The sequence below is a fragment of the Typopeltis vanoorti genome, chromosome 22 (genome assembly GCF_054136105.1).
Source record: "Typopeltis vanoorti isolate ZY-2024b chromosome 22, IOZ_Tvanoo_1.0, whole genome shotgun sequence".
Lineage (NCBI taxonomy): Eukaryota > Metazoa > Arthropoda > Arachnida > Uropygi > Thelyphonidae > Typopeltis > Typopeltis vanoorti.
Genome location: NC_143570.1, coordinates 55487501 through 55514367, shown reverse-complemented (window position 1 = coordinate 55514367; position 26867 = coordinate 55487501). Strand labels below are relative to the sequence as shown.

At 34.1% G+C, this 26867-nt stretch overlaps 1 protein-coding gene across 5 annotated transcripts in view; it reads left to right on the top strand.

Annotated features, from left to right (window-relative positions):
* The window catches only part of baz (par-3 family cell polarity regulator), a 503422-nt gene that overhangs the window by 313361 nt on the left and 163194 nt on the right, over positions 1-26867 (top strand). For all 5 annotated transcript variants that reach the window (XM_090412006.1, XM_090412010.1, XM_090412009.1 and 2 more), the window contains exon 11: positions 8024-8167. In XM_090412006.1, the coding sequence (XP_090268132.1) occupies positions 8024-8167 (144 nt within the window). The remainder of the gene's footprint in view (positions 1-8023; positions 8168-26867) is intronic.

Sequence of the window (26867 nt, the reverse complement as noted above, 5' to 3'; positions counted from 1 at the left end):
TGCTTGCATTCACAACATCCAATGGCGATCCATTCCAATCACTCACCACCCTATGAGAGAAAAATCTAACCCTCACCCCCCCTTCTTAGTAACATTCATTCTCAGCTTCCAAGAATGCCCTTTTGTCCTTTCCCCACCCTCCATCAATTGAAATCCTGTATGATCCTTTCAGAAATTTAAAGTCTCAATCATATCATTCCTCTATCTCCTGTTTGCTAGTGTCTGCAGTCTTCAAATTCTCAATCTGTCTTCATAATCAGTATTCCTCAATCCTGATATCATTTTGAACACTCTCCTTTGTACTCTCTCAAATATATCAGAATCGCAACGGAAACCAGGAGACCAGACCTGCGCACAATAGTCCAGACCTTGTAAAGAGGCAAAATGACATTCTTATCTTTACATGTGAACGTTCCTTTCAGCATTGAAAGATTTCAATTATCTTTTGAGTTGTATTTGTGCAGTCTTTGCTACATGACCCCCCTGAATTTCAACTTCCTATCTACTAAGACTGCAAGATTCCACCCTCACCAGATATGTACTCCCATTTGCACTCTTCTTGGAAATTTCTACTACTCACTGTTTGTTTCTTTAACAGTCTTTCAAAGTAATTACTCCAGACATCTAGGATATCCTCATCTTTGATTTTCATGTCACCTTTATCATATTTGATTCCTTTTATTGTAATTTTTCTCCCATTTCTATGCCTAACTTTCTATTTACATACCAAAGTCTTCCCATGACTTTTGTTTTGCCACCTTTACATATAGCTTAGCTCTGTTACATTTTTCTGTATATTCTTTTGGAGCATCTGCCAAATTATTTGCTAGGAAGAACTTTAGGTATGCTTTCTTCTTTTCCCTGACCAATTCCTTAATTTCTTGTTTCCACTATGGTGTCCTTATATATATATAACTTTCACAGCTTACACATGTAACAAAATATATCAAATTTTATTCAAAAATCTCATTATATTTCATCCAACATTACATGGACAGGGAGACAGTCTGTTGACTACATTCAAAACATGAATCATAATAATGAGTCATAATTCATGTGCATGTTAACTCTTGTCTTGGTTGCAGCCGAAGTATATTACACTATTAGAGTTCAAGGGAACAATTGTAAAAAGTTTCATAGATAAAAAAAACAATTCAAAATAATTATTAATTAAGAAAACGCATGAACAAATAATGTGATCACTTCCCAAAACTTGGAAATTGGCATTGGTTGAGGTTCGGATAATTTCGTAGTGTTTCACATCTCAAGGAAAATATAATCATCCATAACTGCTGCATTGGAGTGATCTTCTTCCAGCATATCCTGTGGCAGGTGTCCAAAGCATGATCAGCAAGTACTGAGTGGCTTTAGTTGTGTTAATGAATACAGTTCTTCTGTTCACTTTTTCTGATGTTGGCTGTCTTGCTTATTTGGCCATTAGGATAGTTTACAACTGCAAGGGACCTGGTAAACACCTGGCTGGTCTTTGTTGGAGCAGATAAGGGATACCAATGTTTTACATAATCTGTAAGTGTTGTAAGGTTGTGTTCTTTGTTTTTAGCTAGTTTTTCAGATATATACAGGGTGTTCGGGATAAATTTGACATATTTATAATTAATTATATTTTTCCGTAAGTTACATGTATTAACACACACTTCTCTTCATTTAAAAGTTTGGACCCTTCTTCATTCATATACAAGATGTCAGAAAGGATGGATAGCTGGAACCCACCTGAATCATGGAAGAGAATAACTTGTATCATGATGATTCGTGCCCGCCATCAAAATAAGGATATTACGACTGCTGCCCAATGCTCCCTGAATACAGTAAAAACAATCAGGCATGAACTAGAGACTTGCAATGGTGACTACGAGGATGTAGCAAGAAGAAAGATCCCTAGCAGACGATCTGATTGCGTTCGTACAGCAGAATTCCTCGCAAATCTGCAGGAACAGGTGTTGAAGAACCCTGGCATTGGAATTCGGGCTTTGTTCGTGGAGTTGCTAACTGTAGTCAAGCCCTGGATAACAAGGGTAGCCAATGGTAGGCCGTATGTATGGCAGCAGGATTCGGCCCCTTGCCACACCTCTGGGAAAAGTCAAAAATGGTTGTCTGAAAATTTCTACGACTTCACTAGTCCAAATGTTTGGCCTCCAAACTCCCCAGACCTTAACCCCATGGATTATTTTGTATGGGGCGCAGTTGAAAAAGACACCAATCGCACTTCCAGTAATACAAAAGCCCAGTTAATGGATAAAATTAAAACAGTTTTTGCGGCCCTTCCCAGGGAGACTGTAGCATCAGCTTGTTCGAGGTTCCGAAGCAGAATTGAAGCTGTGATCGATGCTAATGGTGGTTATTTTGAGTAAATCTTGTTGATAGTATTGTAATTAACTCTGCCTGTAATGTTTTTTTGTCAATTCATTAAATTTAATAGATACAAAGAAGATTTTCTTTTTCCTTACGAAACTGTCAAATTTATCCCGAACACCCTGTAGAATGGTGTTAGCTTTCATGTAGTCTCTATACTAAGGGGGGGGGGGGGGGAGAAATACGTTTTTTTGAATACAATGAGAATTGTAGCCATTGACTAAGAAGCTTTTGCAAATGTGGTCAAAGTTTATTTTTCACTTGGTTAAAGTATAACAAATTTAGTTTAATCCTTTATCCAAGTGTGAGCAAACAAAGTTTGCGCCTGAAAGTATCTTCAGAGCTGGGGTAAGGTGGTACAACACCTGGGCAACTCGTTGCAAAGGTGGAGCAAGCTACCAACACGCTCAGTATCTCCTATAATGCAAAACACATCTCCTTGCGGATATGTCTAATGTTATGCATTAAGGGAAGGGCCACTACCCAGATTAGTTTTGACCTTTATTGAGGTCTCTTCAGTGGGAGCCAGGCCCAAGTTGAGATACTAGGCAGAAGCATTAGGAGGTCATCTCTACCTATAGGATTTGCCAAATGGTGTGCCACCCTTTTTTTTAATAAATTACTCTGGATTTAGAGAAAGATGTTGAAAGTTTATTTTTCACTTGGTTAGAGTATAAAAATTTTAGTTTAATCCTTTATCCAAGTGTGAGCAAACAAAGTTTGCGCCTGAAAGTATCTTCAGGACTGGGGTAAGGTGGTACAACACCAGGGCAATCCTTGCAAAGGTGGAGCAAGCTACCAACACCCCTATCTCAGTATCTCCCATAATGCAAAACACATCTCCTTTCAGATATGTCTAATGTTATGCATGTGTTTTGCATTATGGGAGATACTGAGATAGGAGTGTTGGTAGCTTGCTCCACCTTTGCAAGGATTGCCCTGGTGTTGTACCACTTTACCCCAGTTCTGAAGATACTTTCAGGCGCAAACTTTGTTTGCTCACACTTGGATAAAGGATTAAACTAAATTTATTATACTCTAGCCAAGTGAAAAATAAACTTTCAACATCTTTCTCTAAATCCAGAGTAATTTATTAAAAAAAAGGATGGCACACCATTTGGCATTTCCTATAGGTGGAGATGACCTGCTAATGCTTCTGCCTGGTATCTCCACTTGGGCCTGGCTCCCACTGAAGAGACCTCAATAAAGGTCGAAACTAGTCTGGGTAGTGGCCCTTCCCTTAATGCATAACATTAGACATATCCACAAGGAGATGTGTTTTGCATTATAGGAGATACTGAGACAGGAGTGTTGGTAGCTTGCTCCACCTTTGCAACGAGTTGTCCTGGTGTTGTACCACCTTACCCCAGTCCTGAAGATACTTTCAGGTGCAAACTTTGTTTGCTCACACTTGGATAAAGGATTAAACTAAATTTGTTATACAAATGTGGTCAAGTTGGATGGACAGGGCACTATTATCTGAACTAAATAATTTAGCCCTGTTATACAGAGTTTTAATCCTATCCTGTTAGGAGTTAGTGGGGCCGTTTGTGAATGTATCTACCAGCATGTGTGTGTGTTCTCTGTGAATGGAGAATGCTAGTGATCCATCAAACTCACATGTAATTTGAGTATCTAGGAAGGGAATACTGTTGTCATTTTCCTTTTCTCGAGGTTCTGCATGGTCTGCCAGTCCTCACTTACTGTACTGATAGTAGCAAATATTATTTCTCATGTTCACTGAGGTAGATGTTAATAGATCTTTCTGCATGTCCATATAACTTGTCCATAGGACAAGTTATATTCATAAGGCACCTCATGCACTCCAGTATGTGAAAGAGAATGGTGTCTGTCCTTTGACTGGATTAGGGTTGCTATGCTGAAGTCTGGTTTGAATTGTAGTGTAAAAGTTACTTTTATTTATTTTTATACTTAAGCTTACTTTTCAGATATTTGGGACAGGAATGTAATGCTTTGGTCTTATGTGTTCAGGTAGTGGATGGTATGACAGATTCAGGAAGGCATGTAATGTTTTATATGTTCTGAAGCTTGAAGGGACTTTAATATTTGACTAATGATGTTTTCTATTTCAAATGAATAGAATTTTTTTTATAAAAGTAGAGTCATCTGTGAGAGGAGAAAGTGACTCAATACAGACACCTGCTCCTCTCACAAGTTTTTGAGTGGAACTGTCTATACTATCAGTAATAGGGCATAGGGAAGTATAATTTGTGAATTTTTTTTGGACCTGATGAATATGCAGTAGTTTAATAATTCATGAACTTTTTCCTTTAGAGATATAGAAGGAAGTACAATATAATTATTCCAGTTTTTTGACCAAATGTTTATTAAAGAAAATTGTTTTTAAAACTAAACAAGTACTAAAAACAACACCCGACAAGTTTTGTTAGTCATCAGACTAACATTTTCAGGGGTAAAGAAAACTAAAAGTTTAAAGCACAAACTACTAGAAATTACGAAAATTAGTTCATTTGTTGGTATTGTGAACATCTAAACATTTCGTTAAAAAATGAATATCAGATCTATACAACTGCTAATGCATGTTAGTTGAAGACAATGCTATTTGTTGTTACTTTCTGTGGTCACTCTGTCCGAGGTCTGAAATTGGTGAATTTTATTTCACAAATAATGCTTTACAAAACTGGCACAAAAAACCAAAAATATGGCTCTGCTCTGTGGATGATATCTTCATCATTTGGCCAGGAACAGCACTAACATAAAATTCACTCTGGAACTAGAAGAAAATAAAGAACTTCCTTTCCTAGACATCCTTATAGAAATAAATGAAAGAAAAAACAGATTATGGTTCTCCATCTATAGAAAACCAACAAACACAGGAAGATTTCTGCACACTACTTCACATTGCCACCCCAAGCAAAAAATAGGCCTAATAAAAACCTTAAGGGATAAAGCATACAACATCCCCAGTACAGAAAAAAAATGGAAAGAAGAAATACAATACTTAACACACATCCTACAACTGAATGGTTTCAATACTAAGTTAATTAAGAAAATTCTCGATCAGCACCTACAAGAAACTTAAATAAACAAGATTTCAAGAATGCAGTCACCCTTCCTTATATCAAGAATGTAACAGATAAATTAGCCAAACTTCTCTACAAATACAACACAAAAGTGACTTTCTTGCCACTTGAAAAAAGATCAAGATCTCTTCATCCTCCACATCACCCAGTGAAAAAACCAGGGGTTTATAATATTCACTGTTCCTTTGGCATTTGCTGTGTGGACCAGACAGGGAGATCAGGAGAAATCCACATGAGCGAACATCAAAAGGACATACAAAATAAGAGAGAACATAAATCGGAATTGGCATTTCTCCCAACCTCTACCTGTCATGATGTACTTTGGGATAGAACAAACATGTCCTATATAGATAAGAATTGTTTCACAAGAAAATTCAAAGAGACAGCAAATATGATTAAAATTCCTACAAATGCAACAAAAACCAAGGTTTGATTTTAAATCAAGTTTGGTCATCGTTTATTAAAAATTTACCAATTTCAGACCTTGGGCAGAGTGAGCGTGAAACAAAGAACGCAACAACAAATAGCATCATCTTAAATTAACATGCATTAATGGTTGTATAGATCTGTTATTCGATTTTTTAATGAACTGTTTAGATGTTCACAATACCAACAAATGAACTAATTTTTGTAATTTCTAGTAGTTTGTGCTTTAAACTTTTAATTCTCTTTACCCCTGAAGATGTTAGTCTGACGACTAACGAAACTTGTTGGGTGTTGTTTTTAGTATTTGTTTAGTTTTAAAAACAGTTTTCTTTAATAAACATGTGGTCACAAAACTGGAATAATTATGTTGAATTTCTTAACCACAGAAATCGCCGTAGGAAGTAGTTTGGTAAATAGAATTGTCATCTAGAAGATTCTGCCTTTTTTGTTGTTATATTCCTCTTGCTTAACACGGAAATTTGTTACTGTTATCAGCTTTAATTATTACAATATTTATATTCTTGTATAACTTAAGGCAGTTATTTCTTTCTGCAGTATTGCTTTTAAGTGTTTTGGATTTAGTCTAGATGAACACTGTATCTAAGCAAACATTACTGGCTATTGTAGGAGAAAGATTGTAGATTCCCATGTTCTGTATTCATCATAATTTCTAGTTTTGATACATTGTAATAGTGAATTTATAACTTTGACATCTTCTTCTGAGCATTTGTGATTAGTTTATAACCATGTAACTCAGTACTGATCCCTTGCTGTACAGAGAATTTCCAGTTTTATCAAGTGCCTGCTTTTACTTTGCTTTTTTCCCCCTGAAACTTCAGAATTGTAATACAGGACTGACCATCTAACAACCAAGCTATCAGCACCCTTAGAGAGTCTCTCTCTTAGGACTTCGGGTTTCTAGTCTAATATCTTTCACTTCCAGTTTGTGCATTTTTGTGTTTGTTATTTCAGTTTTTATATTGTATCCAAGATGATGTCTCTGTGACATAGAATATCGGATTTATTAAATTGTTTTCATTCATTCCATTAAATCTGAAAATGAGCTTAAACCACCATTTAAGCCTAAGCACAGTTAATAATAAGTTATGCACATGGCAAATGGCAGTATATTAATAATGGATTAAGGCTTCCTTGATTTAGATAAATTCATTGGACTATTCTGACAAACTCATTTGTCTGAAAAGTTTCATTTTTATCACTTGCTAAGCTAATATCTTATGTCGGTTTCTAATTGTAGAAATTCTTTCACTTTGAGTTTTTATGTCACTTTTAAGGAAATATATTTTTGAACATAAACTTCGTTTTTTTTTTTTGTGTGTGTGTGTGTGTGTGTGTGTGTGTGTGTGTGTGTGTGTGTGTGTGTGTGTGTATGAATAAGTTCAGGCAACCCTTACTAACTGGAAGTGCCTTTACAATATGATAAATGACTAATGGATACTTGTGCATCATATACTTTATAATGATCAAAGATTAGTGAATCAATGTTGTAATAGGTTTCACGGTATAAAAGAACACAGATCATACTCCAAACCTTAACAAGTATGGCTGTATAAATCTACCAAAGATTTGGGAGACAGTCATCCTAAGACCAAATTAATATTTATTACTTTTATTTTTTATCATTTGGACTACTATTTCAAAACTTTTTTTTTTTTTTTTAAAGATGGCGCCATATTGGGACTTTGGTCTTGTGTTGCATGCTGCAATCACTTATACTGTCCCCACTGTTACACCGGATTGTGGTTGTCTTGCCTTTGTAACAAACTTTGTGTTGTGTGCTCTGAAGATGCTGGATATAATACCAGTAAAATATTAGCTTTTAACTTAATAAATAGTTATTTTCTTAACCATCTGTGTTCTTTTTATACCGTGAAACCTATTACAACATGTCTGACGAACACATAAGCCTATCCACGCGTATTAGTGATGCAAATTCATCCACTTATATTCATATGGATTTTCAAAACATTGCACTGAAGATTGCATGTTACATTTGCATTATGTGTTTTTCCTCTTGTAATATATTTTATATGCTTGCATATCATTATATTTATGATATTTGCTGTAAGTAGTTTATCTCTTTTTTGAGCTTCTATTGAGATTTTATAACTAATGTCTTTTTCTCTCCCTTCAAAACAAAGGTTAATGATGTTGAAATGACAGGAAAATCTCAGACAGAAGCAGTTACACTTTTGAGGAACACTCCTTTAGGTGGTGCTGTTAATCTTGTTGTATCAAGACAAGAAGTTGATCCATCACCAAGTCCAAAGCTTCCCCGTGAGCTGGTATGCAAAATGTTTTATATAAAAAATGAAAAAACAAACTTATTTACCACCTGTGAGCTGGCATGCATAAATGTGTTTGATCCTATAAGTAAAATAAATCTCTTTTAATTGCTGGTCATTAATTAAGAATGTTTTTTTTTTTTAACTTTGAAAAGAGCACATCATACAAGTTTATTTTGGGTAGAACAGCAAATGTCATGCCATCGCCATTCATATTGCAGATCTGTAGGAACGTGAAATCATTATTCTTTTCCATTTATTCAACACATTAAGAATGAAAATAAATAATGCTAGAATTGCAGTGAATCTATTAAGTTCTTCACTGAGAATATAATAGCTCATCTAAGAATGGTATTCTCAGAGGAGCATAGTTTCCATTTCATCTATTAACAATGTATCCAGCATTAATGTGTTAAAGATATGGGGAGTTATGAATCATAAAAATAAATTAAAAAAAATTAGTAGCCCTTTTCCACTACTTTGCCAACATTTTTTCATCATGTTGAAAATTGCAAACCAAGCTATTCAATTTTCAGTTATAGTTCTATAACTCTCAACTTGCAGTACATTTATCTAAAATGAATTCAATTCTCAATGAATTCAATTCATTGAGAATCGAATATTCATGGTATACTATAGATATAACATTAATTCAGACAAAAATTAATGTCATGCCATTAGGAAACAAGTAAAAAAAAAAAAGTGAAATCTTGAATTTGCTCTACCATGATATATAGAACGATAGTTTATTTCTTGTCCATTATTAGAAAGAAACTTGATACTATTTTTCATATCAAGTTTATTAGTAAGTTGCACTAACCAGCTTTCCCAGGTTTTTGAGTAGCTTCATCAGAATTAGTAAAAAAATCTAGATGTGGCAAAAATACTTTACATATATATAACTTGGATTGATCATATGCAGTAAATATAAAATTGTTGTAGTAGCTCATTAGAGAATCGTTTCCAGTTATTAACTAAAGTGCTCTTATGCCCACACTGTAGAGAAATATATCATTTCCCCAGCTCTTTAAACTTGCTTATATTGTGCAATTACATCTAATTATTGTGCAAAATATATTGATGGTGCCTTGCTTATTGGAGGTCTGAAATGGCTTAAAAAGTTCCATGTTTGGTCTCTAGAGAGAGTTTCCAGACTATATAAAATTAATTAAAAATACAAAAATATAAAATCAGTAAAAATAGGAATAAAAAAAATCCTTAGACCATCCTCAAATGTTTACAAATAAACCTTTCATAGGTGGAGCCATATAAAACTCTTTCATACAGACATTGTAAACTTGTATCATCATCTGCACCTTAATGGGCTGTTTAGGTCTATTGCTGCCACTGTTCTCTGTTTGTTCCTGTTATAGGCTGCATCTCATCTTCAGTAAGGTGTTCATCCAGTTGTCTTAGGCTCTTCATTACCATATTTGCCCATCTTGCCTGTTGAGTCTTCTTACAGATGTTTTCTTGTTAGTTTAGTCATCTTCAAACACGATCAAAGCATTCACATTTGTTACTACTTTTCTTATTACTTGACTATCTATGCATACTTGTTAAGAAGTATGCATAGATAGTCACAACAAATTTCTAAACAGATTTCTTTTTACAACAGATTTCTAAACACACCACACTTGTTAAGAGTGGTGTGTTTAGAAAATATTTGTGCTTATTGTTTAGTTATGGTGGATCAAATGAGCTAATCTATCGTCAGAACGACACATCAGTAATGCAAACAAAAAGCAATCCTATATCAGTTTTATCATATCGCACTATCAAAAAAACAAAATAAAATAAAATAGCATTGTATGGAGGAAGTGAAATTGCTACATATTTAATACATTAATATTATATAAGATTAAGGAGTGAAAAGAATTGATAAGCACCAAAGATTAGAATATGTGATTTAGTAGCACACCAAAAGCATGTGGACAAAATTCATTTGTTAGACCTTGATGAAATGGGACATGAGAGTGGTAGTAATACTAGTGTTCTTATTCTATATAAAATAGATTATTAGTCAAAATAATCTGAATTGTGTACAAGACAGGATTGAAACAAATTTTAACTTATGGATCTAAGAGCTATTAGAAATAAGAGTTGATCAAAGACTAAAGACCACTGATATGCAAGTTTTTGAGAAAAATTAGATAAGTAAACAGATGGCATGAGCGGCATCCAGGACTAGTTTAATAAATTGAAATCAGTGGATATAGGAAATTATACTTTGACATCAGAATGCTAATCTAATGCTACTTTTCTTCATAATCTGTTCCATGTAGAGGATGATTATTGACAGTGGAGATAGTGTGCACCCTTGTCTCATGCCTGATTTTATTTCAAACTATCTTCCTGTACTTCAATTCTAACTGCTGACTTAAAGCTTGATATGTATTGCTTGATATAACATCCAATATACATCTTATTACAGTGTTTTCAACAGCTTTTCTCTTGGCACTTACCATATTCCTTTTTGAAATCTCCAAAATATACAGATTCTCATTATGTTCCCATGATTTCTTAACTGCTTATTGTAAAGTGAAAATCTGATCCTGACAATTTCTATTTGAACCTTAACCCAGCTTATCTTTGTCTCACAAAGATTTGGTGAACAACAAGCTCTTTGCTCCCCCCCAAGCATGCTCACATCTCGTCCAGAAAACTCTTGGGAAATTTCTCTAATTGTCACTTTCAGTTTTATTTCCCGTTTTTATAGATGGGTACTATAAAAATCCTTACTGCAATAATTTGGAATTCTACCTTCTAATTAGGCCTTCTGAATGGTACTCCTTGAATATTTTCTCCCATTGTTCTCTCACTTCTTACTTGATTTAGAAATCTTTGAAAGTAATTCTCAAGATCTTTAGTTTTATGTCACCTTTATCAGCTCTGATTCCTTTTACAGTACTCTTCCATTTTTTTTTCTTCAAGCCTTCAGAAGATTATGCCAACTTCCTGATATTTATGTTCTATATTCTTACCGAATTCTTTCTATGACTTTAGTTTTACTCCTTTGCTTGCTGACTTCTTTGCCAGAAACTTTTAGTGCGCTCTTTTCTTTTCCATGACTGCCTGCTTAATTTGCTGAGTCCACTGTGGAGCTCTGATTTTTCTATCCTTATAGACAACTCCACGACGTGCTTCTTTGGGTGAATTTAACATATTTTTTTGTTCATTCTGCCACTAAATCTGCAAGGTCTATAGTTAACCTCTGAAAACTGCTCAACTTGATTTATTTTTTTTTTAAACTTGATTACTTTTCTATTTAGTATTGATATTCAATTTCATCAGGCTCAAAACCAAATGGTGATCACTTCCTGTTTCAAATTCCCTGTTCTTGTGCCCTAAACCAGTGTAATGATATCACTGTTGTCAATAACATATTTCAATACATTTGTTAATCATTTGCTATTCTTCTGTTTATATATCAGCATGGATTAACTTTTTGCTTTGTCAAATGCTTTCTGACTTGCAAAATTCCTCCATGAACCTTTAGTAGCACTTTTTGTGGAACTATAGGCACAATTAAATGTCATTTCCCATTTTCCACTTTCACATTCTGATGTTTGCCCACTTCACTCTACTTGATGGTGCCTGCCATTCAAGATTATTCTCATTTTTAGTGTTGAATACTATGTCTACTCCTTCCTTTCCCTGATCTTTATTGCTTGAATGTAACATGTGGAGATATCAGTAACAACATAACCAATAAGATTTCTTTTGTTCAGTTAGAGTGGTGTTCTCTGTATGTATTTCTGCACATTTTTATCTTGAATAATGGTACTAATTCAGACCCCTTCATGTCCTGAACAGAAATCTGTCAGGTACTTGTTGGTATTGCCCTGCCCCTTTCTCCCAGTATTTCCAGAATTTGTCTGCCTGTCTTTTTTTTTATTGAATTTTGCTGCTATTTAGATCTTTAATAAGATCTAAAGATCATATTTCTTTATATCATCTGGACTCTTTAAAAATTCTGAGAATTCCTCTGCCTTTTTATTGTTTATTTTCGGTTGGACCATAGTCATCATAAATCACACTTTCTGCTTTCTCATTGTGAAGTTTCCTGATTTAACTTTCTTGATATCATCTCCCATTTAAGTGGCTTGTGTTTTTATGTTAATTATTATCAGTATTTCCTGCTTCCTTGTTATCTAGTGCCTGAAAAACTATCTTGTTCTTTTTACTCAGAACAGTGTCACCCATTTTTGTCTGTTTAATTGATATGTATTTTTGTCTTAATTCCTTTGCTAGCCCTTTTCATTAATGTTCCTTATATTTTTTGGTAGAGAGTGGTGAGTGAGGAATTGATTGCCAGAATTGGTTGTGAGTTCCCTGTCTGTGAATGGATTCAAAGAGAGCTATTAATAGGATTTGTGTGTGTATGATGGTTGATTTGGGTCTCCCACAATGAGTCTCTGGATTTCATGGCGATGCCATAAAATAATGATAATATATTGATTGTTCATGTCTTCAGTTGAGTTAAGAGTGTTTCTGTAGCTGACTTAATATATATATTTTTAAATTATTACTCACTAGATTGAGTAATGAATTGATGTTATTGATCTCTTTATCATGAAGTAGATTTTTTTAATATAAAAAGCTTATTCTTATAAATTCTATAAGTTAGAGAACTTTCATTTATTTTATTTATTTTTTCAGTTATTAAGATCTTGCTTTAAACCTGACATTACATTTATTAAGAATGGCAAGGATTCAAATGTTCCATTTTTATGACATTTTATGCATTAATATGCAATGCTTACAGAACTGATGCATGCATGTGTTGATAAAATGTTCAACTATAAATGATGTTATACATTAATCATATTAGACTTGCCATCTATAGAATTTTTTTTAGATCCACAAAACATACATCATTCTCAAACAAGACCTTTGGGGGAAAGTATGTTTAATTGATTTGAGTTTTCTTTTTATTGTTCGGATAAGGTGTGGATCTGCACACTTTCAGTGACAATAACTAAATTTCATGAAAAGTTCATTGTAGGCTAAATTTTTGTTAGTTTCCTAAAACTAAAATATCCCAAGATTTGTATTGCATTTTAAATATGAACCTTATTAGTTGGTTTTGAGAATGGAGTTTATCATGTTGAATTAATAGTGATATATGGTGTTATTTGTAATTCATAAATTATCACTTGTTAAGTGAATACTTATAAGGTTAACAATGTTAGGAATGAATAACTTCATATGGATAAATATTAGCAACAGTCAAATGGGCATAAAAATTGTCTACTGTCAAAATAATATTGTAAGTAGATATTAGGACCTAAAACGGGGCTGATTTTTTATTCAAGATTATGTGATTGGTGATATGCACTATCGAAGTAAACCTCAAAAGTCAAAATTCTTCTCTCTCTCTCTCTCTCTCTCTCTGCAGTAACCAGATCATCTTTGTGCCTACACATTGTTGGGATCATTATCAGCTAAAGATAACTAACAACATAAAAGCTAACAACATAAAATCAGACCAGAATGTGCAGATCGCAGTAAAGAATCTAGGAGTAGTCTTTGTAAAACTTCATTGTTTTACAAAGCGCTGAAGCTCTGTGTTACTTCTTCCAATAATGAACTTGCTTCTTCCCAAATTTTTGGACTATTACCAGATTTCTCTTCATGAATTAACTTTAATCTCCAGTCTTTCTTGGCATATATATATATTGCAAATATCACGTACTCATCATCTAAAAAATTAGTGTTTTCTTTCATTTAAGACATTACTTTGTTTCTCAAGAGCTATTAATGCTATATAAATTGCAAATCTGTCCAACCATTGAATAGTCTACTACTATTTGGGTTAGTGACTAAGAGCTCTTAAAAAGTAACTCAGTACAGAAGAAAACATATAGTTTGATTTATGGCCCATCTCATGACTTCATTCTCTTTTGCATACAGATGTTCAGTGTCAGCTGCTTGGAATTTCAGATATTTTTATGGTCACTGGTCATCACAATTGGCATCATCAATTCCTCAATCTGCATGTAGCAGATATTCAACATACCTACACAGTTCACCTCCAAACTCAGAGGAAGTTTTTGTTCTACTGATATCTTTGGAAGAGTCTTAATTATTATGTATTTCCTGAAGAGTGCAATTTACAAATCATTAAATACACTGCTAATGTGTTTTCCTTCTCCTCTACTCTCTGCCCATCCAATGCAGTAAAGGATTGATTAACAATGCAGTATCATGGATTGATTAACTTCTCAATGATAGGACTACCACACATATACACACGCATATTGCATACTTCAGAAGTGTATCAGAGGTCAAATTCCAGATTATAGGAGTAGAGCTCTTATAGTACCCATCTCATACTGTTCTATTTCCGTTGAAAGAAAACTGAATGTAAGGATCATAGAAGAATTTCCCTACTGAGTGTTCTGGTAAGATTTATGCAAGAATACTTGAGAAAAGATTAAAAAAATTGTGGAAAGGAGCTTGAAGAAGAACAAGCTAAATTCAGGTTAAACAGAGATTGTCAGGATAAGATATTCAGTTTTAAGACAAATAATTGAGAAATCATGGGAATGTAACAAGGATCTGCAATAAAGCTTTGTATATCTAGAAAAGGTAAATGACAAAGTGCCAAGAGAAAATCTGTTTAAAATGCTACAGTTGTATGTGTGAATGGAACATATTGAGCAGTGCATAGTCTGTGTTTGAGTTGTAATTCAGCAGATAGGATCAGAGGAGATATAAGAAGATTGATTAACTTCTCAATTATGTTCAATCAGGTGTGTGACTAGGGTGCACATTATCTCTACTGTTATTCATCATTTATATGGATCTTATTATGAAGGAAAGTGACATTAAACCTGATGTCATAATTGAAGATATTCAACTTAGTTCTTTACTTTTTGTAGATGATATTATACTGTTAAATAAGTCCAATACAATCTACAGAAATATTTTCTTACTAATTTGAATAACTGTCGTAATAAATTCTGTATGAAAATCAGCAGTAAAAAGACTGCAATTAACTAAGCAGTAATATTGATAAATCATCTGCATTCTGAATGGAGAACCTAGAAGAAGTAAAACGTTTAAGCTATTTGGGTACATTTATTAGCGAAGATGTCAAATTAAATATAGATATATATACAACAGAATCATGTCCATACATCCCTGTCCAGAATCATGGACAGGGATGTATGTGCATTTTCTGGGTCTGGTAAAGGGTGTAGGATTCATGAGGTGAGGTTGTAGGATACAGAAGAAAGTACCAAAGGGGGGTATTGAGTAGTCATATCCAAGAAGTGGTGTCAGTAGGAATTGTTATAGAACTAGAAATGATTTATTGTGTTTGTTTTCTCTTTCCAGAAGTATTCAAAATAAGGAGAAGGAAATCATTCATTAATTGAGTTTATTAGCTCAAAATTGTCAGAATAGCATGACATGGTTGAATGAGGATGACATCCTGAAAGGAATAGAAATGGATGAATATGATATTTTTTGTGAAGACGGTGTAGAAAGCGAGGAGGACTGTTGATGGTAGCAGAGGAGTTATGCCCATCTAAGATGGAGACGCAAGGGGCAAATGGTAGCAGTGGTTTTGAGCTAGTATGGTGTGAAATAGAGGTGGACAGGTGAAGTATTTGGTTAAGTGTTGCTGTAGACCAGTGGAGGGCTTTGATAAGGAAATGTAGAGGCAAATTAACCTGGTAAATAAGAATTAAATGATCATTATGAGTGATTTTAATTATGATTATATGGATTGGAATGAGGAGACAAACTAGGGTCAAAGTGAATGAATTTCTAGAAGTTTTGAGAGACAACTTTTCTGTGCAGTATGTAACAGAGGGTACACTAGGATTATGGGTCTTGGATTTGATCATCACACAATGTTATTATAAATGGGGTGTCAAAATGTTCCACTAGTTTGTGAGAATGATTGAGGAAATGGCCAGCCATGTGAGGACTCCTGTTAGAAAGGGATGTCTATGGAACTATAAGGCTGATGATCACGAAAACCTCAGGAAACAGTTTGCAGCAGTATTGTGGAATGAGGAATTGGATGGAAAGGAGATCAATGCTGCTTGGGCCTTACCCAATAACTATCTCTGAGAGGCAGTGTCAGAATACGCTCATAAAGAATTTCTAAAAATAAAGGATAAGCATAAAAATATATACAATAATTTTCAAAGTTTTTTTTTTCTTTCCCTAACTGCAGAATGAGCTTCTTCAAGTTGCCTTGAACCTTTTGTCAAAAAGACTCAACACCAATTAGCATCTTTAACCTCAGCTGCAGCTTCTTATTAACTCCCCCAACTGGCCATGACATCTATAGACGTCCATCTAAATCTGGATACGTTTCTGTAACACCCATTGAATAACATGGATAAGAATGCAATTTGGTCTCACTATTTCATCCACCTCGGCTTTAAACTAGGTAGATTAATGCCTCGTTACATTCTATCTTAGCCTTCATACTAAATATAGAATGTGACATCTGCAACTTGTCACATACTATTCTTGATAATGCCAGACTAAATACAGCCAACATTTTTACACATGTGTTGCAGCTTAAAAGAAATTTACCTGACAGCTAGTTCCATTATTCTCTGTAAATTATGCAAAGACAAAAACATAATAATCACTAGAGCCAACAGGTGTAATGATACTCTGGTCATCAATGTTAGTGGTTATAATAGGAAAATGAATGTGTTGCTCAGAGACCACAGGATTATGATGCTGTCAATCCTTAGAAGACAATTTTATAAAGGCTCTTAAAAATGTCACATCTTGGCCTCCAAAAATAAAAAATAAAAAAAAACATCCCTCCTCCAGATATATGGATTATCTAAAATTCATAAACTTGATAACCTTCTCTGCCCATAGGGGATGCTATTGATTCCCCACCCCCTTTATATTAGATAAACAGTTAGCTAAATCTTTAACCCTACTTACTGTTCATATTTCATCTTAGATTAAAAATTCTCCACCTTTCAAATTTTTAATCCAAAATTTAGTTTAAAATAATAACGATGTCATGATGAGTTTTTTTATGTTAGCTTTTTATTTATCATTATCCCCCCTTTGTGACACTGGCTTTACTGAAAAATGCTTATTCCTCTGATATCACTGATCTTTTCAATTTTTTCATCCGTGATGACTGCTTCATTTTTTAAAGATATCATATATATAAACAGATAGAGGGCTCCCAGCCATGGGTTTCCCTCTCTAGCCAATTTCTGTAGGGAACATTTTGATAAACATGCCCTTGATACTGCCATTTTTAAACCTTCTATCTGACTAAGATATATTGATGTTTTCTCTATTTGGCTACATGGATTAAACATGTTAGACTCCTTCCTCCTCCACCTCAACAACCAACACTCCAGAATCCATTTCATTATAGAAAAAGAAAATAATAATATCCTTCCTTCTCTAGATGCTCTATTCACGTCTTCCCAATGTCACCTTTTCTTTCTCAGTTTACAGAAACCCCCACACAGGTAGATACATATATAAACTTTTCCATCATCCCTCCTTTCAAAGATGTGTTATCAGAGCCTCCAATCTCTGTTCTACTCATGCTTTCCTTTCAGCTGAATTCTTCTTTATTTTGCCAGACCTTCCTGTCCAGTAGTTACAATGCTAAAAAATTTAACAAATTGGTTGTTCCCACCATTTCACATCCTTCTCAACATACAGGCTATGATAGTGCTTTTATTGTTCCTTATATCTTAGGTACCTTAAAAAAAAAAGGCAGAAATCTAAAGACTTATAATTTCTGCACTGGTTTCAGACCTCATCTGAACAAGCTCTCTTTATCCATTCTCCTTAGGATCCACTCCTTTTCCTGTTTGTTCCAGATGTTTATAAGGTTTTATCTTTTTGGAAATTATCTTATGTCCAACTCTGAGATCTGCCAACATCCACCTGCAAGAACACAAGATACACATCCACTGTATAGCTATGGTCAATCATATTTAGCTGATCAAGCCACGGATACCTTGCATGGAATCAAAAGGGGGGGGGGAATCATGCTTTACTGCAACAAATATAAACTTGAAAGACTTTTTAAATCTGCAGGAGATTGGGGGGAAAAAACAATTGAATCCTAATAAATATCATTATATTAAACCTCCCAAGATTTGGAAAACTTTAATTCTCTGCTCGTCAATGATTAATTCATTAACATTGTTAATTCTTAGGCTTCCTGCTGAACAGTTAAGGCTAAGCAATAGTACCAGAGGGAGCATCCCCTCATAGGACTTTAGGCTTTTAGTCTTTTTTTTTCTCCTTATTGTTTTGAGTATTTTTGTGTGTGATTTTAAGATTGTATCCCTGATGATATATCTGTGACTGAGACAAAATATACAATTTATTTTAAACTTGTGTTTAATTGTTTCTCTGTGCTATGTTTATTCCATTAATGCTGATAACAAGTTTAAACCAGCACATTAGCCAAACTACTGGAATGTCAGAATGTATTCTGACATTCTGTTCTACTTAGAACAGGTGTGAAATGGATGGATGGATGAAGAGGTCAAGTATGCAGTCTGGAATAAGGTATTATAGAATCTCAACAGGTCTGGGTAGTGGCCCTTCCCATAATAAGGCAATTGGTGTGAAGTCAGCAAAATGAAAACCATAATTTTTTGCATTTTTCAGCATATTTAATACATCCACTTAAAGTCTTCTTTTAAGATCTCCAATGCAATGTGAAGTAAGCAAATTACACATTGAGACTTTATATTTCACCAGCATTAATATAAAAGTAGAATAAAACATTACTAAAAAAAACTGCAATGTAATAATAGCAAATAGAAAAGTAAAAATAAACAAATGAGTTTATGAGGGGGGGAAAATAACATTATATGTGTAAAGCACTGAACATCTTGCTCTTAGCCATGCAGGCATTGTATTTTTATATTGCTGACCCTGAATATTAAGAGCAAGATGATCAGTGCTTTACACATATAATGTTATTTTCTCCCCTCATAAACTCATTTGTTTATTTTTACTTTTCTATTTGCTATTATTACATTGCACATTACTCATGATTACTCACATTACAAAATTTTTATAAGTGGTTGTACTAAATATGCTGAAGATGCAAAAAAAAAAAAAGTTGCAGGTTTCTTTATTTTCATAAGATTGGTTACCTAGGCTAAAGGTATAAAAATCCATAATGAGATTTTTGCTTTATAAACACTTAATAAGAGTAGCTCTCATAAGCATTCAAAATTTTTATTTGATTCTTCTACATAACTTTTTAGGCTTCAAAGTCATCTGTTTAATTTTTTTTACTAATTTTGAGGCTTTTTTTTTAAAAAATGGAAGAAATACTTCAATGTAATTTGGGACACACATATTACACGTTGAACCTAGGCCTGTAGTGTAGAGCAGTGCTTCCCAAACTTATGGATGCAAAGGTCCCCTTGGAAAAATTAAAATATTTCATGGCCCCCATTGAAAAAAAAAATTGTAATACAGACATATATTATTATAATATTTATTATATTTATATTCAATACAAAACATACACAGTGAATATCGCAAAAATCAAATACAAATATTACATTTTTATCATCTTACCTACACATTTGACATGGCACACTTAGTCTTAAAACATTTTAAATTTGTTTTCATTATTTCACGGCCAAAACTAACAGCCCCCCCCCCCAAGGGGAGCAGTGGCCCACGGTTTGGGAAGCGCTGGTGTAGCGTACCAAATGGAGAAAAAGTGCACTCAGAACATGTAAAGGATGACTACAATCTTGGGGAAAAAAAAATAGTTTGTCTGAAAATTCAAATGAGATATCAAAAAAGTGCATGCCTAAACATGAAAATTGATTGGTTAAGTGGAAATAAGTTGCGATTAATTTTAAAACACTGAAATTTTAAAAATTCTCTTGATCTGCTCATTAAAAATAGCTGTAATAATTAATAGGATATCAGAGTAAATCAGAAAAAAAAATCTTCTACCATCTAAAAGTTTGATTCATTTTTAATTTGATGCTTTTACATGGAGAGGCCCATTGGCCTACAAGAACCAAACCTTGTAGATTCAGTGGCAGATGTAGATGAAAACATTGACTAATTGATTGAGCCAGGGAGGCTCATGATGAAGTTATTGTTGTTACCAGAGACCTTCATGAAGTCAGGGACTCATTGAGAAACCCAGAAATCTCTCTCAGTGCCAGCTGTCATATCTTCTCGTGAATTTTCACACTGCTTGCAGTGTGAAAATTCACGAGAAGATATGACAGCTTGCTTTAATGCATGATTGCTCTACGAGCAAATCTAGCTTTTACCCCTTTCTTGACTACTTTCATTATTATCTTCCATATATACCTTCTCATTCTCTCCACACTCTCCATAAAATGAAAAATTCCATTTATTAGTATCCTACTAGCATCTGCATTTGACATATCAATCCCTTCTCATAATGTACATTCCACAGTCCTAATATCATCATTAACCCTCTCCTTTGCATGCCATACATTGCATCTGCATCACTTTGGGAAACCAGGTGACCAGTTCTGCACACAGTATTCCAGATGGGGTCATATTAAGACCTTATAAAGAAGCAAAATGACTTCATTCTCCTTAAATGTCAGTGTTCATTTCATCATTGCAGTTATCCTCTGAGTTGTATTTGCAGTCTTTTCTATATGGCCCTGAACTTCAACTTACTGTCTACTCAAAATTCCAATATATCTAGCCTGGTTAGTTTCTTCTAACATAATCTCTCCAATATAATATGCTATTGGATATTGCATTACACCCAAGTGCATAACTTTACATTTACTAACATTGAACTGACAACTATTTTCACATGCCAACTATTACAGCCTCTTCAGATTGTTCTGTAAGCAGGGCATTCACATTCCTGATTGCCTTGTTTACCTTTGGAACATATGGAAACAGATGTTTCCATATGTTTCCATAATAATGAACCAAGGTCTGATCCCTAGTATACACCATTGGTCACCTTAAATCATGCAGACCCCCCCCCCAACACACACACACACACACACACACATGCCACTTTTTGATATCTGAGTTAGTCATTTCCTTATCCAAGCTAATAGTTCATAATTCAGCCCATATCCTCTAATTTTGCAGCAGCCTTCAGTAGTGCATCCATTCTCTTGTCTAACCCAGTCGTAATATAAAATAGGAGTATGTTACTCAAACGTGACTTTCCTTCAGTAAACCCTGACTGTTTATTGCAAAATATAGATTCTTTGTCAATCCATTTCTATATGCCATCTTTTCCAAATTATTTACTACCACTTCGAAATACTTAAAAAAAAAAAAAAAAATCAGCTAACGCCTTTGCATTCCCATATATACAAGGGAGTAGGTGAGGCCGCTTTTAGCCCTATCTAACTTTTTGGAGACTGAGTGGGCAGTTCAATCTCTACTGGTACCCAATCAAATAGCTGGCCCAAGGCTATCATTAATTAAGCGGCACGCAGTGAAGAGTGACGACTCTTCACTGTGTCATCTCGTGGTTCCTAACCCTAACATTTGCATTTAATGTCTGAAATAATGTGGGTTCTACGGTAGATTTTCTTGAGTTTACAGGACGAAAAATCCGAGTTTTTGGGAGAAAAAACCCACTTGCTCGTGCTAGAGATCGACTAACTCGGGAACTGGTTGAAAAAAGGCTTAGAAAAATTTCCTCTAGTTGCCGACTAGACTCGAAACCAAGTCTTCCTTTGTGCGGCCAAGCGCCGTGGTGTGCAAATGCCACATCCACTGAGCTACACAGGCTCCCCTCCGAAATACTAATATGTCAATATTTGGACACACTAGTATTTGAACCACCCTTGTTCAGTTGGATTATCATGTATGCTTTCCACTCTTGTGGAATCTTTTCTGTGATGAGTTCAAATTATACAGACTGATCAAAGCAGAGATATTATCCCTGCTGATATCCCGTCAGCTCCTATTGCCAAATTCTTGAGTTCATGCAACGCTTCTTCTTCATATACCTCAGTTTCTTCATCCAGTGTAGAGGTATCATTGAACTTTATAATGTATACTCTGGACTGATAGCTCTTAGTTCAACTAATTATGCCCATTTTTCTATCTCATCTGCATCTGCTACCTGCCCATCCAAATTCAATAGAATTATTTTACTTGCAGTATAATGTTTAATGCTTTACAGAGCGAGTTTATTTTCATACTCAGACTTAGCTTTCCAATAAAGTACTTGTAGTTCTTCTTGCTTGCACCTTATAATTTTCTTATCTGATATCATCTTTATGCACACTGCACCACTTTCATTATTTTACATCTTATCAGCAATCCTATCATCATGATCTAGTTTCTCTAACTATGTATTAAGTCTCATACCAATAAATCATTTCTCCAGACTCTTGATACCAAAACATTCAAGTGCAGGCCATCCCTCATACAAATTCATTGTTCCTCACAATCACTCCATGTATCCAAAAACTTGCAGCCATTCCTTCTACACTGCCTGTGCATCATATTGTTTGACATCATAGCCCTTCTTCTTAATTCATCATCATCTTATCTTTCATACTGTATATATATCGCTAGTTAAACTATTTGTTCTTATTCTCAAGAACTACCATTTTTCTTTTCTTTTCAAGTTGCATTCATTATGTTTTTGATTTTCTCTGGAAAAACTTGAAATAGTAGCACAGTCATCAATGGCATGTTTTATAAGAGAATCGCCATGACATATAACTTTTTTTGTGTGTGTTCTACTTTACATATACTTTATTATCATTACCTCTGCTAATTTGTGGTGTTTCCTTTTTCTGATTAACATTCTTGCCCTTTCAATGCTTTGCTAAGCATTTATCAACTTTTTGTAATTTCCACGTTGTCTAATAACATTTTTCATCTTCAGATTTTGAGTTAGTTTATTTTACTATCCTCATTTGTTGTAATACTGGCATGTTCCTGTTCAGTGGGACAAGCCACCTTCGTTCCAACTTCATTTACCAATTCTTTTTGTTGTTAATGTATTATTTTGTGTATCTACAACACAACTTTAGTATTCTGATATCTCAACAGGTATATTAGGAAATATACTAAATTCTATAAAACCATGATGATATTATGTACTGTAAAACACTAATAATTCTAAGAAAATGCAATAAAATGGATAAAAATCACCCGTTTTACACAAGCATTAAAGAAATCAGACATTCATGAAATAGCCTTGAAACTTAATTTCTTAGTTATTTGCAAAGATAAAAAAATCCAAAATTCATGATGCACTCAAAAATATATCCAAGTTCCTAGCAAAAGTCAGCATGTGTTCAAAGAGAATATAGAAATGTAGGAAAGCTAACCTGCATGTGAATGTACTTAAACAGAATATACTTAAACACTTATAGCAATATAGAAGAAAATATCAGGAAGGTGGCAGAATTGTAGGTAGTTTTCAGTATTGAGACACATTGTAATATAGATTACTTACAATAAAAATAAACAAATTAAAACCCCGCAAGTTTCAAGCGTTGTAAGACTTATCATCAGGGGTAAGGGTACATAAGTTTTACACCACAAAACCTTATTAATGATTAATTACACGTTAGATGTTTTTTATAGCTTCACAACTGTTGAATAATTGATAAACCAGAATACAAATGATATGTTCGTTACTATATGTGTATTGGAACATTGCTAGTTGTTGCTATCACGTTCTGTGGTATCACGCATGCTATATCCTAGGTCCGTTGCAGTTAAATTTTTGATGCATCAAGCAGACCAAACTTGATGTAAAGTTAAGCCTTGATTTTTATTGCATTGTGTAGGGTTCTAAGCATTTATGAGGCTTCTTTAATTTTTGTCTGTTGCCAGAGTATTTGATGGCCAGTAGTGGTTGTGTGCAATGCTAACCAGACCTGATTTTTGCTCTCTTCTTTTTTCAACGTTTTTTACATGTTCAGACATGCAGATCTCTCCCGATGTTCCTGTCTGGCCTACATAACGAATGCCACAAGAGCAATGAGTCTCATAGATGCCTGGTTTTTTCATGGGGTGATGTGGAGGTTTTGGTGTATGTAGGAATCTAGATATTTTTTGTAAAGGTAAAAGTAGTTGCTTTTATGTTGTACTTGCAGAATAACAAAGCCACTTTGTGTGTGGCATTTTCGATGTAAGGCAGCGTGATTGCATTCTTGAAATCATGTTTAAGTAAGGGAGTTGCAGGAGATGTGTTAAGAATTTTTTTGATCATCTTGGGTTCAAAACCATTAAGTTCAAACTTCTGTGTCAGGTAGTGCAGTTCTTCATTTCTTTTAATTCTTGTGCTAGATATGTTGCCTGTTCTGTCTCATAAAGTTTTAATTTTGCCTATCTTTTGCAATGGATGGTGGTGTAAAGTGGCATTTAAAAATCTTCCCATTGTGGTAGGTTTTCTGTATATAGAGAAGAATAACCTTTTGTCCTTTTCATTTACTTTGACAAGGATATCAAGGAATGGTAATTTTTTGTGTTGTTCTAGTTCAATAGTAAATTTTATGTTGAGGTGCAAGTTGTTTAGATGCTCTTTGAAAGAACGTAGCCAAACTTTTGGTTTTTAATGCATTAGTTTCATAATTTTCCATAAACAGGTTGGCTAGGGCTGGAGAGAGTGGGGAACCCATGGCAAGTCCTTCTTTTGTTTCCAATATTTGTCTTGAAAAATGAAAAAGGTGTTTGAATAGTTCTACAGTATTTGGTGGGTAAAGATTTTCAAGTAGATCCACTGCCATTTTTGCATACATTGGCGAAGAAACCGACTATATCGAAACTTGCTAAGATGTCTGAAGGCTCTATATTAATATCTTTTACCTTTTCAGTGAAATGCAAACTATTCTTTACAAATAATTCTGTTTTTCCTATGTGTTGTGATATCATAGTTTGAGGTTGGAGAATCTCTCCCATCAACAATTGGCTGTAACGGAATATCTTTTTTGTGAATTTTTGGTGCGCTTAAAGAAGCCTGACAAATGCAATCCCTACACAATGCAATAAAAGCTGCACAGAAGCTTTTATAAGTCAGAGAGGTTGTTCCTGGAATCAACAGAAACTTTGAAACATACTCAAAACCTCAATAAGTATGGCTGTATAAATTTGCCAAAGATTTGTGAGACGGTCATCTTACAACCAAATTAATACCTGCTTTCTCTCTTTTTGTCCTCAGCATAGATGGCACCTAATTAGAACTTTTGTATTGTACATTACAATTGTTCAAAGTAGTCCCATTGTTATACCAGATTGTTGTTGTCTTGCGTACTGTGACAGGATCTTTGTGCTCTGAAGATGCTGGATAGAATACTAGCGAAATATCAGCAATAAGTTAATAAATAATTATTTTCTTATCGGTCTGTGTTCTCATCTATATTGTTAAAATTAATCAACATGTACGACGAACACATAGCCTTCCCACACATAATGTGTATCTCAGTTAAATACTGAGTTGCACTCCTTGATACACTTCTACCTTAAGTGTATCAAGGAGTATATTAGAAACCTGAAATGTTGTAAATGCTATAAATGTTTTACAGTGACTGCCCCATTGAGAAGTCAAGGCAGAAGGTCAAATTCCTCATGATTGGAGTATAGAGCCCTCGTAGTACCCATTTTAAAAATAGAAATAAAACTGAAATGTGACAGCTACCGAGGAGTTTTACTGATAGTGTTTCAGGTAACATTTATTGCAAGCATGCTCTTTAGTAGAGGGAGAAAAAAATTTATGGAAAAGTTGGTTCCACACCAAATAGGAGTCATCAGGATTAGATATTCACTTTAAGACAAATAGTGGAGAAGTCATGGGAATATAACATGGTCTTTATTTAAGTATTGTAGATCTGGAAAAAGTATATAGGTGCCTAGAGAAAAACTCTTCGAAGTGCTCTAGTTGTATAGTGTTAACACGTTATTGTATTGTGCAGTGCATAATCTATATGTTTAAGTTATCAGTCAGTTGTTAAAATTAAAGTTTTTACTTTGTTAGAACTATAAATACTTAATCTCCACTGTTATTTATCTATGTGGATCACGTTCTAAAGGAAAATGGCTTTAGGCTTGAAATCAAAATTGGAGATATTCAACTTATTTCTTTACTTTATGTAAATGATATACTTCTAAATATTGTCCAGTATAAATCTGCAGGATTCATTAACACTAGATTGAATAAATTTGGCATGAAAATTAGCAATAAAAAGATAAAAATATTTAAAAAAAATAAAAAACATAGCTAGGAATATTTAAAATATCAACTGCATCCAAAATGGAGAATCTATAGAACAAGTAAAATGTTTCAGTTCAGATATGACAGGAAAAGGATCTTGAGGAAAACCAAAAATCCAGATGGAGTTAGAAGTATCTTAGACGACTGAAATATATGAACTCACAATATTATAGTTCTAACAAATAAGACATATATGGAGGAATGTTAGTGATGCAGTTAGAAGTATCTTAGAGGACTGAAATATATGATCTGACAATATCAAAATCCTAACAAATAAGACAATGGAAGAAAATTATCAATAAGAATTTAGTAATGCAAACTTTTCATATAGTATTTTTATAGTATCCTTGCACCCCTTTAGGGTCATATCAGGAATTTGATATTATTTTAATACTGTATCGAAATGTTTATGTATGCTATAAAGTATTTGCTACCCAAAACAGTGATATTATTGTGATAATAAGTGAATAATGTGTTTAACAGCACCATCCAAAAGTG